Source organism: Bufo gargarizans, chromosome 3, assembly GCF_014858855.1.
Source record: "Bufo gargarizans isolate SCDJY-AF-19 chromosome 3, ASM1485885v1, whole genome shotgun sequence".
NCBI classification, from domain to species: domain Eukaryota; kingdom Metazoa; phylum Chordata; class Amphibia; order Anura; family Bufonidae; genus Bufo; species Bufo gargarizans.
In genome coordinates, this window is record NC_058082.1 from 106,150,418 (window position 1) to 106,166,171 (window position 15,754).

A 15,754-nucleotide genomic window follows, 5' to 3' on the forward strand; every position below is an offset into this window, starting at 1 on the left:
TCGGGACCCACCTACCAGTCATGTTTTCAGGATTTCCTTAGTATTGAGCAGGTGATATAATTAGTGTCAGTGCATCAGGACTTACAACGGGTATTCATTCTGTGGGATATTCTCAAATCCAGACTGGTAGGTGGGTCCCGAGGACTGGAGTTGAGAAACCCTGCCTTAAGCTAAGGCCCACCCTGATGGATTAAGCCATTTCGCCTTAAACTAAGCTCCACCCCAATGGTTGAAGCCCCTCCCCTTAAGATAAGCCCCACCCTAATGGATGAAGCCATTCCTCTTAAACTAAACTCCATTCTAATGCCTAAAGCCCCTCCCCTTAAGCTAAGGTCCACCCTAAGGGATGAAGCCATTCCCCCTTAAACTAAGCTCCACCCCAATGTCTGAAGCCCCTCCCCTTAAGCTAAGGTCCATCCTAATGGATTAAGCCATTCCCCTTAAACTAAGCTCTGCACCAATGTTTAAAGCCCCTCCCCTTACGATAAGCCCCACCCTAATGGATGAAGCCATTCCCCTTACACTAAGCTCCACCCCAATGTTTGAAACCCCTCCCCTTATGATAAGCCCCACCCTAATAGATTAGGCCATTCTTCTTAAACTAAGATCCACCCCAATTCATGATTTGTGAACTTACAGACTGATCGCACACAAATGTTCTGTTTTTTTTGTACGGTATTATTCGTTCATTTCTAGATTACTGCTCTTTGAACCCATTACATTTTGTTAGACACTGAAAGAAATTCAGTGGTGGTTACCCCTAAAATATGAATCTGGGGCCCCTGCTGGTCAGAAGCGATTAGCCCAAAAAATATTAAAGGAGCAGACATGCTGCCTGTGCAGCCGGTTCAGTTTCACAGGGCTAAGACTTGTAGCAGGCTGGAGCTTGCAGGTGCAATGAGAGCCCTCAGATATATTTTTGCTTGGGACACCACAAGTGCCAAATCCGCCCTTGACTATAACCATGGGTAATGTACTCACCAGAAAAGTTGATGTTGGCATTACACATGTCTGAAGAACATAAGCAGTGATAAGTGCCTTGTTTGTAGACAGGAACACAGATGTCGGATCTGCATACGGCATGAGAGGGGAAACAGCCTGCAAAATAACACAAAAATAAGTTACCGGAATTCTGAAAACACATAGAGAAGACGTAGAGATACGCCCCTGTCAATATGTACTTTTAGAAGATATTGACGCAATAGAATGGGGGTCTTTCACTTGAGACCCCCACTCAGTTACCCATTTCTTTAAATGGATGCTGCTCCCTCTTGAGACCAACAGCTCACCAGATCACCATGGCCTCCTTAGGCTAAATGCACACGATCAGGTTTGCGTGCGGAAAATCCGCATCGTAGGTCATGTACATTGTATTCTATGAGAATTTGAAATTCTCAATGCACACGATGCTGATTTTTTCTGCGCGGATTTTGACCTGCGGTGCAGATTTTAAAATCCGCAGCATGTCAATTTATTTTATTTCTCCTGACCAGATTTTCTTCATTCACTTAGTAAAATCCGCATGGATATCCGCATGCAAATCCGCACATGAATCCTGAACGTGTGAATGTACCCTTAAGGAGCTGATCCCCGGTGTCGGACTCCCCCCCCCCCCCCCCCAATCTTGTAATAATGACCTATCCTGAGGGTAGGCTACCAATATCAAAATCCCAGAAAACTATTTTAACTGTTGATAACTCCGTAACAATGATGGATCAAGAAGGAGGGTAAGTAGCTACTGGGTTGTCTGCTATGGCTATAAAACCACAGGATCATAAGATTTCCAAAAAACAGCTGTATCATCAGATATGTAGGCACCAAATTAGTAGGACTTGGCTGGAAAATGATTAGGCCATAATGTTACCAAGAACACGGGTCACATTGCAGCAGTGGTTCATCAACACCAGAGATCAAGGGCTGAATGTATCTTCTGGTCTTGGTAGAGTACCAATGAGTCACCAAGGACAGATTATAGAGGATATTTTTGTGCCAGGGTAAATTATATGAAAAATCAAAACCGCTCAAGCTGGATACAGACAGTGTATGGACATCATGGACTTTAGGGGCAGACATACTATATGTACAACCTCTGCATCTGTACAGGAGCACAGTAGATAAAGAGACCACTACCAACCTAAAAGCATATTCCTACAATTTATTAGATTGCATGGTTAATAGAACCAAGCCTGCTAGAAGCCACAATACCCCCATATTTTATTTTATGTACCGTTCTTACCTAACAAAGCCGGCTGAATCCTCCCATTGCTGATATTCCACAAAGCCATACAACAGTTGCTTTCATTGCAGTGTATCTTTCCTGGTTCAGTTATGTCTCCAAACTGATCCATAGGTTCTCCAACGGAATAAGATGTATTATCAAGTATGGCACAGGATATCCCTTTTAGCTGGACATCTAAGGAAATGCAAGAATCACAAGAGTGAAGGGCATGTACCACATGAATAAGAAACCATCTTCGGCATTGTATATACTTACCTTGCAGCAAAGCTAAGAAGAGGCTCAAGTGGATGATGAAGTTGAGTCCTGTGTGAGGCATTCCTATCACCAGCAGAGGTAATATAGGTGCTACGTATGGTTCCTTACAGTCCAGATCATTGGTAGTTATCCCTATTGTCCTAATTTTTCTTCCCTATTCTCTTATTGCACGTTCTGTGATTTATTCATATTACCACGCATCATTGATTCCTGTAGATTCTGGGCTCCTTTCCAAACTTGAGCCAGCAGGTCTTGGATGAGAGGACAGAATTCTCAAGGATACCAAACAAGGGGCGTATCTTGGCCATTGAGATATGCTGGGGGAGTGTTGCTCTGAGAATACTGAGAAGGAGGAAACTACCCTACAGTCGGGCAGAAGAATACAGTGATGATTATAAAAAAATAAAAGTAAACGATGGTAAACAGAACGTGCTAATATCTGAGACCTGAACAACGAATAAAACACCAAAGAAAATGTGACATTGTTCGTTTAAAAAAGACCTAAGTTCACCAAGTTCAAGCGTTTAAAACGTACAAACCCAATCTGATCCACAGAAAGTTAAAAACCACCCCAGATGGCTAAGACCCGAGTCCTTCCTGCTGGAGATCCAACAGATCCCTGGATCATTCTATGTTCCCTATGTGACGTGTGCTGTACATGTACGGCAGTTAAAAGGTTTTTAAAGATGGTGCTGGCCCAGGAGAGGAGCTGTCCATAGCTGGTGGGTGCCTGCCGTTTTACATGGTAGAGACCTTCCAACAGTGTCCATGATGATAGACAACTCTGATTACGGACATTTAACCCCTTAGGTGCCATGGTCAATTGCAACCATAGCACCTGAGCAATCATAATGAGGGAGGGGGCTCCCTGAGACGACTAAACAGCCCGCTTATGACAACATTGCGGAAACCATTCAGTTTTAATGGCAGCCTGAGCCTGTAAGGCCCCTTTCACACGGGCGAGAATTTTGTGCAGGTGCAATGCGTGAGGTGAACGCATTGCACCTGCACTGAATACGGACCCATTCACTTCAATGGGGCTGTGTACATGAGCGGTCATTTTTACGCGTCACTGGTGTGTTGCGTGAAAATCGCAGCAAGCTCTATATTGTGCGTTTTTCACGCAACGCAGGCCCCATAGAAGTGAATGGGGCTGCGTGAAAATCGCAAGCATTCACAAGCAAGTGCGGATGCGGTGCGTTTTTCACGCATGGTTGCTAGGAGATGATCGGGATGGAGACCCGATCTTTATTATTTTCCCTTATAACATGGTTATAAGGGAAAATGATAGCATTCTTAATACAGAATGCTTAGTAAAATAGCGATGGAGGGGTTAAAAAATAAAAAAACAATTAATAAACTCATCTTAATTCACTCAGCCTGGCATGTCTTCTTTCTTTTTTGATGAAAAAGACCTGTGGTAACGTCACTGCGCTCATCACATGGTCCATCACCATGGTGATGGACCATGTGATGGACTATGTGATGAGTGCAGTGACGTCATCAAAGGTCCTTTAGCCAGGTCCTGAAGAAAGTAGAAAGAAGAGGAGATCTGTTACGCGATCAAGTGAATGGGGTGAGTTAAATGTGTTTATTATTTTTAACCCCTCAATGGACATTTTAGTTAGCATTCTGTATTAAGAATGATATTATTTTCCCTTATAACTATGTTATAAGGAAAAATAAAATATACACAACACCGATCCCAAACCTGCACTTTTGTGAAGAAGTCCGGGTTCAGGTCTGGGTACCAAACATGCCGATTTTTCTCACACTCGTGCAAAACGCATTAAAACGCTTTGCACTTGCGGAGAAAAATCGCGCATTTTCCCGCAACGCACCCGCATCTTGTCCAGCCCTTACATTCAACGCCAGTGTGAAAGAGGCCTTAGATCTTCAAGAGAAGCCAGTCTTTTTTTGGGATTGTGACTGGATTACCAAGGAAAAAAAAGAGAAAAATACAGAGCCGGCCTCAAAGAGGTTGTCCACTGGTTACAAGTGATGGCCTATCCTCAGGATCGTCCATCACTACGTGATTATCAGGGGTCCGACATCCTGCACCCCCGATCAGCTCCGATCAGCTGTATTGCAGTAGCTCCAACGCCATTGTGCGTTGGACTGTGCTGGATACTCCAGCAGCACTTCAGTAACCAGCTCCATCCACTATACATTGGACAGAAGCTACTGCAGAACTGCTTATTGGAGGGGATGTGGGGTGTCAGACCCCGTCAATCAGATAGTGATGGCCTCTACTGAGGATAAGCCATAACTTAAAAACATAAACATAAAGGAGCCAACCCAGTTCATGGTGTATTACCTGCGCTTCACCTATTACTACTAAAGTGGGTGACGCTCACTTAATGACCAGAGCTTGGACCTCCAATTCCATTGTCTCACTATTTCTAACGTGTGGTTATATATAATTGATGCATTGTACATGATGTGGGTGCTGCCACAAGATCAATGTAATTTTACACTACACTGTTTTAGTGTGGTGTTTTTTTCACTTATCTATAAATGTTATACATTAAGCTCGCCCTTTGTATGACTGCAATGACTTATGGGCTTATGCCATTATCATTGCATTTTACTTATTACGACGCAATGTCCTTTTAGATGTTTTGTATTGTCATTTCACTGTCATACTATGGTGGTTTGTGGATCTGGAGTGGATGGGAGCTGGATCACGTGTTATTACCTTCTTTTTGATTAACATAGTCGCATAGGCTATCCATCGACCATAGCTATTCTTTAGTTAAAGGATCCGCCTCCCGCTTATTTGCGGTTCACCTGCGTTCCAACGGGTCGCGGTCCATACATGCGCTGTGCGACGTCATCTGAACGCGCTCCGTGACGTCCACACGCGCCGCGCATGCGCGGCGGGTGGACGGTGACGCGCTGAAAGATGGCGCCGCGCATCATGATGTTCCCGCGCCCACTACACTGGACCGCAGGTGCACATAATCCAGGTACCCTAATTGGACAGTCACATAGACTATATATACCCTGCTAATCTGTTTCTTGACACCTCCTGACGAAGCCGCTCAGGCGAAACGCGCGTCGAGGTTTGCGCTCTAGGGGCTCACAATCATGGTCACCATGTCCTCAGGTACAGTTTTCGCTTAGTAGTATATCACAGGGCGTACTCACGTTTTGGTTCCAGCTGGCATCCACACTAGATCCACAATACTAGTTGTGGGGGGGTTTTATAGTGATACTTAGTGATCCTATTTATTATATTACCCATACTGAATCCTTGCAAGTGTATATACTATTATGTTTTCCTTGCTGATGTGAGGTTCATGTATGATCGGTAGTCCCCTTGTTATTGTAATATGGGATGCAGTCTTATGGTGGGCTGCTTACTCACTCGGTTGCTACTTCCCATATGCTAGTACACAGGATTCCGATCATCCATGTGCCAATATTATCTGCACCTGTGGATTATCCATGCTTAATTGCATGATTGTACATGATTCCATTTTTGTGTACGTCCCTATGGCTCTCTGAATACTGTTTTCCATCCTGTCTTTTCCCGTAATTATTATTTGAGAATAAAGTGATATTTTGATATATATACCCCTTCCACTTGAATTTTTTTGCTTATAGATTGGATGATATCAAGTGATGTGTTCTGTTTAGACTAGACAGAGAGGTTTTTCTTTTGTAGGTCCAAACCTGGTGCCCGAACCTATAGAAAGGCAGTTACATTGCCTATTTTAATGATTGGCCAGTGCTATTTGGGTACTACTCCCATTCAACATGAAGGATAAATACTGTGATAATTTTATTGTTAGGGTCATTAAAGGGGTTTTCCAAGCGTTTTATTTTTACTGATCCTCTGGATAGGTCATCGGTATCTAACTGGTAGGGGTCTGACACCTGGGACCCCCGCCGATCAGCTGTTTGAGAAGACACTAGCATTCGCAGTAACACCACAGCCTTCTCCTTGCTTACCAAGCACAGCGCTGTACATATTGTGCTTGGTATCAAAGTTCAGCCCCATTCACTTCGATGGGACGGAGCTGAGCCTAGGCCATGTGACTTATGAACATATTTTACAAATAAAATGTTTTTGATTTTTTTTTTACATTTTTTTAGTCCCCCTAAAGGATTTGAGCATACATATATTTTGTGAGGATGCCTATATGCTTGCAGAGGAATTCCCCTCCATCTGTGAAAACACTTTGGTGCCACGGGCACTACTGACCATGACATCTAAGGTCTCTTTCAAATGAGCAATATGGAATGTGTCAGGATCTGTTCAAGGAAAAACTGATGGTTTTGCACATTTTTTTCTGCGATTGCATTCAGCGTTCACGTTTTTGTATCCGGATTGCATGCATTTTTCATGTGCGTCAATCGAAGAATAACAATCTACATCTCCTGGCAACCATCAGTGAAAAATGAACTGCATCCGGATGGCTTCCGGTTTTCACTCAAGCCCGATTCACTTCTATGGAGTCACAGCTGTGCAAAAAAACACACAATATAGAATGTGCTGTGAATTTTCTTGAACGCAAAGATGATGCGTGGAAAATAACTGTAATGTGCAGCGGTCCATTGAAATAAATGGGTCAGGATTCAGTCTGGATGCTATGTGTTCACTACACGCATCACATCCGGATGGAAAACTCGCTCGTGTGAAAAAGGCCTAAGGGGTTTAAAGGGGTTTTATATTTATATAGATTTATACTTTTTATTTATACTTTTATATTGATTGCCTATATTTAGGCTAGGTTATCAATATCAGATCAGCAGGGTTTCAACTCTCGACACGCCCCCCAATCTGCTGTTTTTCAGTAGCCCCAGCGGTTTCGGACTGGCCCACCAGACTACCAGAGGATCCTCCGGTGGGCCCAGGCTCTGATACCATAGTGGGTCCCAACGGTCCAGGAAAAAAAATATTTGGAATTTTGGAGCTATCTTTAGAGACAATCACTTACCACTAGGGTCTATTTCTTTGAATCACAATCTATTAGACTTTATTGTTGATATGTGTTTTGGGCCCTGAGAATAATTTCCCCCTGGTGGTCCAAGGAACCCCAGTCCGACCCTGAGCCAGAAATAGGCAGTAGAACTACACGGCTATGTCCACTGTACAGTAGATGGAATTGGTTAGTGCAGAGCTGCTCCCATTGAGGTGAGTAGGAGATTGACTCTCATTAAACACATATAAGGCACTCTAGAGAGCTGTATAAACACTGCACAAATGGGTGATTATTAGTGTGGGGTTAAGGGGTAAAGCCTGGCTGTGCAGGAGAGCAGCTATCAATAGGAACAACTACCTCCTGCTTGGATATACTGTATGTTCTATATATGTTAATAAGCCGGTGCACAAAGGGATTATTGGAGTGTGTGGCTATGGGGCTACATCCTGTGTGTGATCATGTTAGATTACAGTGTTATCTCACTATCTAATCTGTCTCATTTATTCCGGTAGGATTTTGTGAATTTACATCTGCTAGAAAACCTATGTAATTGCATTAGTAGATCTACCCTGTTATGAATTGTGATTTAATTAAAATGTTAGATTATTTTTATGACATAATGGGAGAGATTGTCACATCTCATGGTTGGTTCTGTGAAGAAATAAGTGTCACCTCACACAGTATAATACCCCCATAGGTGCCACCTCACGCAGTATAATGCTCCCATAAGTGCCACTAGAGATGAGCGAAGTTTTGAAAAATTCTATTCGGCAGCTTCGCCGAAGTTAGCCATGAAATTCGATTTGTTACGAATTAATTCTTCACAAATCACTATAAATCAGATATACCCAGGCCACTCTGTCTTAGGTTATGGCCACACGGAGCGGCCGTGTTGTAGTAATGCTGCGGTGAAGAACCGCATGGCCAATTAGTCCCCAGCTGCCTTTCATGTAATAATGAAGACCACACTGTATAGTTCTTCTTCAATGTTAATGGCCGCGCGGCCCCTTTAAACAGGTGCTGTTGTTGGTATGGGTTTTGGCTGGTTAGGTTGGGGGAACAATATGTATATTATTTCTGTTCTGGCCTGAAATCCCCTGCAGGTTATATATCAGTAATACTTCACAGTAGTTTTAATGCATATTTTGGGTAGGTATATTACTGAAATTCACTGAAAAATAAAACCTACTTTAAAACATAACTTTTATGAGATATTATTTAAGATAAATCCCACACGACAATACAATATATATATTTAAGTAACTGCAATTAGATATCTAGCATGGAACATAAATAGGGTATGCAGTACCTAGGACAAATATGTCACACTAAATCAAAGAATGACCACTCACGGTTACCGGTATGTAGTACTCAGCGGTTCAATGTTGGATCCTTAAATCCGGATTCCAAGATTCCTGGTCATCAGATTCAAATTGCGGACATAATCTTCCCACTGCCAGTGTTCCAATGGTTCAGGAAAAAGGAGAAATTAAAAAAATAGGGAGGCCTGGCCCTAGAATGCTAAGGATCCCTGCCTACAAGTGGAGAGGACCTCTGCCTAACTGCGGAGGTATCACCCCCTAGCGAGGCGACCCCACTTATCGATAGCTAAACCCTGGACAACTAACCCTATAAAAATTGCTCCCCAAAAAAGTGTAATCCCGACGCGTTTCTTTCTGTCACTAATTTGGTGGCAGAATCATCAGGGGATAGTAAATTAAAATATGGCCCAATAGCCCAAAAGCTAGATAATGCTGCTGGTCTTAATAGATGAAGTGATAGCAGTCCAGGTTTTTTATATATCAGTAAACACAGAATGTTAATCAGCTCTGGCATACCCACTTCTCCAACCCCAGCGCTCTCCGGCCCTACAGGTGGGAGCCCTTCTTCTGCCATCTACTTTTCCTCCTTTTCCACATTATTTAATATCGATGTGAATATCAGGAACATCCAGCTCCTCCTCTCTCTGACTTTTCTAGGACATGGAGACTTTGGAGGATGATTTGGAAGAAGTAAAGCCAGCAAAAGATGAGGATGGTCATCATTAAGACCCCCTAAGGGGTGCAGACTGGATGGTATTGGTTGGCACGCTGGCAGTGGAATAATAAAGGCTTCCATCTTGTTGGTATTGAATTACATATCTTAGTTTACGGCTGATGTAGGAATACATAAATAAAACTGACACAGCATAAGTCTCCCTGCAGTCTCCCTATACTCTCCCTGCAGTTTTCCTAAACTTTGGACCAAATTCTGCTTCGAATGCTTTACTTTACTCAACACAAATTTTCTCACAGTATCATGCCCCCATAAGTGCCCTATGCACAGTATGATGACCCCATGAGTACCCCCACAGTATGATACCCCCATAAGTGCTTCCTCACACAGTATGATATGATGCCCCACACAGGCCCACAGTGGGACAACTTCGTACTCCCTCCAAAATAGATACCTAGCCTGTGTTCCTATGATGAATGGAGCAGTGGAGGTATACTTCTGTCTCTGTTGTCTGCAGCTAGGTGTGGCAGGCGTGATGATGTCACTGCATTGCACTTTCAGACACCAAACCATCGTCGGAAGGGAAATGGTGGAGCAAGGATCTGACAGTTCCCTGATTCACCATTATATACAACTGTATTTGTGTCCTGAGGACGTAGGTACGGATAAAATGGGAGCATAATGCAACTGTCCTAGGATAGCAGGACAGTGGCTGAAATTCAGGACTGTCCCGCTAGATCAGGGACAGGTATAAAGGTATGTGAATGGTGTTTTTTCAGCAAGCAAATGCTTTTCTGATGCCCCATTCAGATTAAGGCCTCATGCACATGGCCGTTGTTTTGGCCCGCATCCGAGCCGCAGTTTTGGTGGCTCGGATACGAACCCATTCACTTCAATGGGGTCGCAAAAGATGCGGACAGCACTCCGTGTGCTGTCCGCATCCGTGGCTCCGTTCTGTGGCCCCGCTAAAAAAATATAACATGTCCTATTCTTGTCGTGGCTTTGCGGACAAGAATAGGCATTTATATTAAAGGCTGTCCGTGCCGTTCCGCAAATTCTGTAACGCGCACGGACGCCATCCGTGTTTTGCGGATCCGCGATTTGCGGACCGCAAAACACACCACTGTCGTGTGCATGAGGCCTAAATGAGAGTTTCAGAAATATCAGCAACAGATCTGCCATGTGTGAATTCACCATAAAGAGTTATAAAGGCAATGCACAACAAAAAATATGAAAACACAGAGAGTGGTACACAACCATACTAAATATAGTATGAAGCAAAAAGTGGTATGGCATTATAAGTGAGCACATCTACCAAGTAATATACTCCACGGACAGCACACGTCCCCATTCATTTTAATGTGTGTATTCACACATCAGTGTTTTAGCACGGTCCGTGGGTCCGTGATTTTAGCATGAGTGCATGCTCTATTTTGTCCATCACGCCCATTATACTCTATGGGGCTGTGAAAACCACGGATGCAGCACGAATACTATCCGTATTTCATCCATGTTTCACAGATCATTAGGAAGAGATGCTTTGAAAATTATTTTTCAGCTATGCGGTGTCCGTGAAACACGAATGACACACGGACCCAAAAAGGATCCATCACGGACATCTTCACAGAGGCATCACTGACCACTTTTTGATAGATTTAAGCATGGACACGGACATGTGAATGAGGCTTAACACACAAAGAGCAAGTAATTATAATGATACTACAATACAGAACCTGTGTGGCCCAGACAGGGGGATGGGCGAAACCCTTTATGATCAAGTTGTGTTTTCTTGTATGTTTACCTCAGTTACCACCTTTATTTTGCAGAATCGGCACAATTTCTAGTCAACCTTGTGGTAACTGCTGTAAAAATAAAACACAACTTTACCCCACTGTCTAAATATATCCCAAGGGAGAAATGAATTAGTGATGCAGCAATAATAATTTTATTTCTACTTGAAGGCATTGCTGTGGAGCTTCAGCCTTAGGAAATATTCACATGTGCAGGCTTTGATCAGTTTTTTTTATGGAAAAAAAATAATTAACAAAACCTAATCAAAGCCTGGCTGCACCTACAGTATGAATATGCCCCTAGCTAAATGTATCTTGTCTAATGCCAGTTGTTTCAACCAAGCAGGAAATGGTGCCACCTAGTGTCTCATCTGGGAAATGCAAGCCTGCCATAGCTGGTAATTAGAGGTCCAGCTGTTGACAATCACTGGAGATCCTCAGCACTTGGTATAAGAAGATCAGGTTGTTTGCTTTCTGGTGTCTGGTGATTGTGAAGTCAGGGTGGTGAGAAAGTCAAGGCATTCTGTTGGTGCAGAGTAATTGTATGTGTCGCTCTATGTTTTTGTGTTCTACTTGTAGGTGTGCAATGATTGTCCTGTAGCATGTCATTTAGGTTAGGGAGCACGGCAGATCATACATGGGCCACAGCTCTATCAGGTTGATGGCACAGACTTCCATATGTATTCCTCAGGTCTTTTGGTTTCTGCTGGGTAATGTTCACTGTTCAGATGGTAAAGTCTGTAGCACTGGGTATAAAAAAAAAAAAAAAATCTGCCAGTTTCAGATCCTTACCATGTGAATGTAGTCTTAGTAAATCTAGATGCTTTCACTCTCAGCATCTTATAGCCAGAGCTGCTAGATGTTAGGGCTCATGCAGGTGGCCTTTCTGTGCACTGGGGACCACAACTTGTGGTTCAACTTTAATGGGTCTGTGATCTGTCTGCGCTGCAAAAAAAATAAAAAATAAAATAAGTTCCTATATTTATTTATTTTTATTTGCGGTGCGGAGGCAGATCTAAAACCCACAGACGCACTCAGTACTATTTCCGTGCCTCTGTTCCGCACTGCATCTTCTTATTGTGGACCCGTTCAAGTGTATGTGTCCATATCTGTGTAAGCAAATGGCCGTATATTGTGGGCTGGAATACAGGCCCGGCTGGGGAATGGCTGTCTGCATGAGGCCTTAAGGTACCTTTGCATGCTGCAGATTGTTGCAGAATTTTAACAGCTTACAATCAGTTTGATTCCTATGAATGCAGCGGCGAGCACATGGGCTTCTGCAACCCCTATTCAGGTGAATGGAACTGATAGTCATCCACGCAACTGTGGTCGGTGTGTTAGGTGTTGCTCCCCTGACCCAAACTGACTCAGTCGTGACTGTGGGGTGTTGCAGTGCACTCACATAACTGTGTGACTAAGGACTGTCAGGGTAGCTGAGGTCGGTCTGGAAAAAGTGACCAACACATGGGCTGTTATCCAGACCGGTTGTGTGCGTGCCCTAATATTTATGACTTACCCACAGATCTTGGTGGGAGGTATCATGTTAACTTTATTTAAAGGGGTTGTCAGATCTCTGGTTACTGTTGATCAGTGTGTTTGTAAGTGGATTATATGGTACCCACTAACATGGCCTTTGAAATTCTATGCCATCTTCTATATTTCATAAGGTATGTATTGTCTATAAAATGGCGGCTGATGGAGGGTCATGTGACCATGTATTACCTCCATGTGATGTCTCCTCCATTCAAATACACTGCCCCTGCCATTTACACTTGTTCTGTTGGGAGTTTAGTGCAGTTTGAATGGAGGAGGCTGAGTGATGTCCGGTCACATGACCCTCCATCAGCAGCCATCTTAAGGGCAGGATCTCTGTGTGGACAGCACATAAGATTTGCCCAACAAGGAGATGGCATAGATCACGTCAGTAAGTGCCATATTGTCACAAATAAGGATGAGTGAATTACCTTCGGCTGAAACATCCAAAGCCGATTCACATAAAACTTTGTTTCAATACTGTACGGAGTGAGCGGCTCTGTACAGTATTAGACTGTATTGGCTCTTATGAGTAATAACTTCAGCTAATAGGAGCCAATACATTCTAATACTTAGAGCGCTTTCTCTGTACAGTATCTGAACAGTTTTATGCGAATCGGCTTCGGATGTTTCATCCGAAGTCAATTCGCTCATCCTTAGTCACAATTATACAGCGGAAAGCCCCTTTAAAGGTAACCTGTCATTGAAACCGCAGACCACTCAGTGGGTATCATGTTGGAGCAGGAGAAGCTGAGCAAAATATCTAGTTTGGTAAGAAAGTATTCATTGTAACTTATAATATATTGATCTGAACTTCTGCTCATTCTGGGCTTAGTGGTCCAGTTGGCAGAATCGCTCAACAGGGTGCACCTAGACTTTCTGCTGCCTGAGTCGAAAAACCTTTGCCACAATGAGAGTGCTCATTGCCCATGGCCCTTCTGCTGCCCCCCTCTGGCCCCTATCTGTTGCTGTCTAAGGCAATCTCCTTACTTGGCTTCATTGGTGGTGCACCCCTGTCGCTCAATGATGGACATCTCTATTCAGAGAAGGCTGTCGCTGAACACTAAAGTTTTACAGAATACCTTCCCACAACTGGTGATTGCCAATGATAGAGCAGGATGAGCTGAGAAGATCTCCTCTAACATGCTGCGTACAGAATGGACTACATTTTCACCATGATGGGTTCCCTTTAATCTGGAAAGGTCCCTTAAAAAAAAAAAAAAAAAAAATTTATAAACGGGTCCCTACTTTTGCTCTAAAAATGTCTGTTCTTTGATACTGATGGAACTGTAGGAAACCTATTTAGCTAATGTTGTCTTTGTGCTGCTAGTATATGTGAAAATGTTTTTATTTATTTTTTTTCCTTTACTAAAATGAGCACTAGGGGGGAAGTTACGATTACTTGTTAAAGACCTGCATCTGTAAATTATTTTTAGGGGAAAAATGCCTAAGAAGTCGTCTACAGTTTCGACTGCTCAAAAGAGCCAAAGGTACTCCCTCAGGGTGTCGCTGAAGAAAACGGGATATCTAACTGAAACCAGTGAGTCTGAAGAGTATGAAAGCAGTTCCTCTTCAGACTCTGAAGTGGAGAAACCACCTGTGGTGGCACCAAGTGATTCTGAGGACGAGTCGCCAAATGAATTCTTACAAAGGAGAGCCAAGAACATCAAGGATAACAAGGCCATGGTTGGTCCTGCATGTTGTATTGTCTCTAAAATGTTAATTTCAACTTGTTTCTCAGAATGTAAGTTCATTGACTTCAAAGGTGGGTGGGGGGGGGGAGGGATTTGGCAAAGGTGCTACGCTAGATTTCTGTAGTGAAACGTATTAATTTTTTTTACAAACATGTTGTGCAATACTTGCCATCTTCTTGCACTTTTATGCCATGCTTGTCACTTCTGGTGTTGGTGGGGCTTGGCATGAGGCTCCATGGCCTCCTGTAGACTATCAAATGTATTCCAGACCTGCACCAGATTTATCATGGGCTCAGGCTGGATGATAAATCTGGTGCAGGGACAGGCCCTATTCTTACTGCCAACTATCGGTTGGCTTACTGTGAGTCAAAACTCTGCCACAATTGTGCCACTTTGGCATACAATGTTGCATCTGGGGCTATGCCCCCCACAAAGCCACACCACCTTTCCATTATGTTACACACACACACACACACACACACACACACACACACACACACACACACACACACACACACACACACACACACACACACACACACACACACACACGGAGCAGAATTTTTCTTCAAACCTAGATGTGTTTACGCCAAAAATCTAGATGCATCTGCATAGTAAATGTAGGCTACTGCTTTTTTTTTTTTTTTCCCTCAACAAAAAACTGCTTGTCAGATACTTCAACTAGAGTTTTGTTTTTTTTTTTTTTTTTCTTCAAAATGTGGCATGCACTTCTATACGGGCATGTAAATGTGTTTGACTTTTGCTCACACCAAAGATCTTTTAATCCTAATACTTTTGTCTAAAATGCTACTCTAGATTTATTACAAATCCCCCACCCCTCCAAAATGCATTTGACACTTTATTTTTATATATATTTTTTCCCTTCACATGGCTAACCGTGCCTACGTTCCCACACACTCTTCTGGAGTGAATAGTGTAAAAAATGCAGTTATACATTTTTGTACAAATGAGCCCAAAAATCACAGCCATTTTTATGTAAATTCCTTAAGCTAGAATTGAGTGCAAGGTATGGTAATTCGAATGACACTCCTACATTACTAAATATGTACATGAAATATCTATGTATACCAAGGTGTTTGCAACACTCTGTATAGAATGTGGAATTATTTTCTGTAGTCTTTCAGGTCTGACTTGCTTTCTAGATGTAACAGCTTATTTCCTTTCCATTCTGCAGCTTGCCAAACTTATGGCAGAACTGGAGAAGCTCCCAGGAAATCTGCAGCCAGAATCTACTGAGCAGAATGGCAACACCCCGGTAAGACTGCTTACAACTGAGCTATAAAATCTGGTAGAGGC

General features: G+C 43.0%; 1 protein-coding gene across 1 annotated transcript in view; it reads right to left on the bottom strand.

Moving 5' to 3' along the window:
• The window catches only part of LOC122933343 (anti-Muellerian hormone type-2 receptor-like), a 91,573-nt gene extending 88,978 nt beyond the window's left edge, over nt 1–2,595 (bottom strand). Inside the window, exons 1-3 of the mRNA XM_044288291.1 lie at nt 2,495–2,595; nt 2,237–2,413; nt 982–1,098 (exon numbers count right to left, since the gene is read on the bottom strand). Coding sequence (XP_044144226.1) covers nt 982–1,098; nt 2,237–2,413; nt 2,495–2,555 — 355 coding nt within the window. The 5' untranslated portion in view covers nt 2,556–2,595. The remainder of the gene's footprint in view (nt 1–981; nt 1,099–2,236; nt 2,414–2,494) is intronic.
• Nucleotides 2,596–15,754: the final 13,159 nt, after the last annotated feature.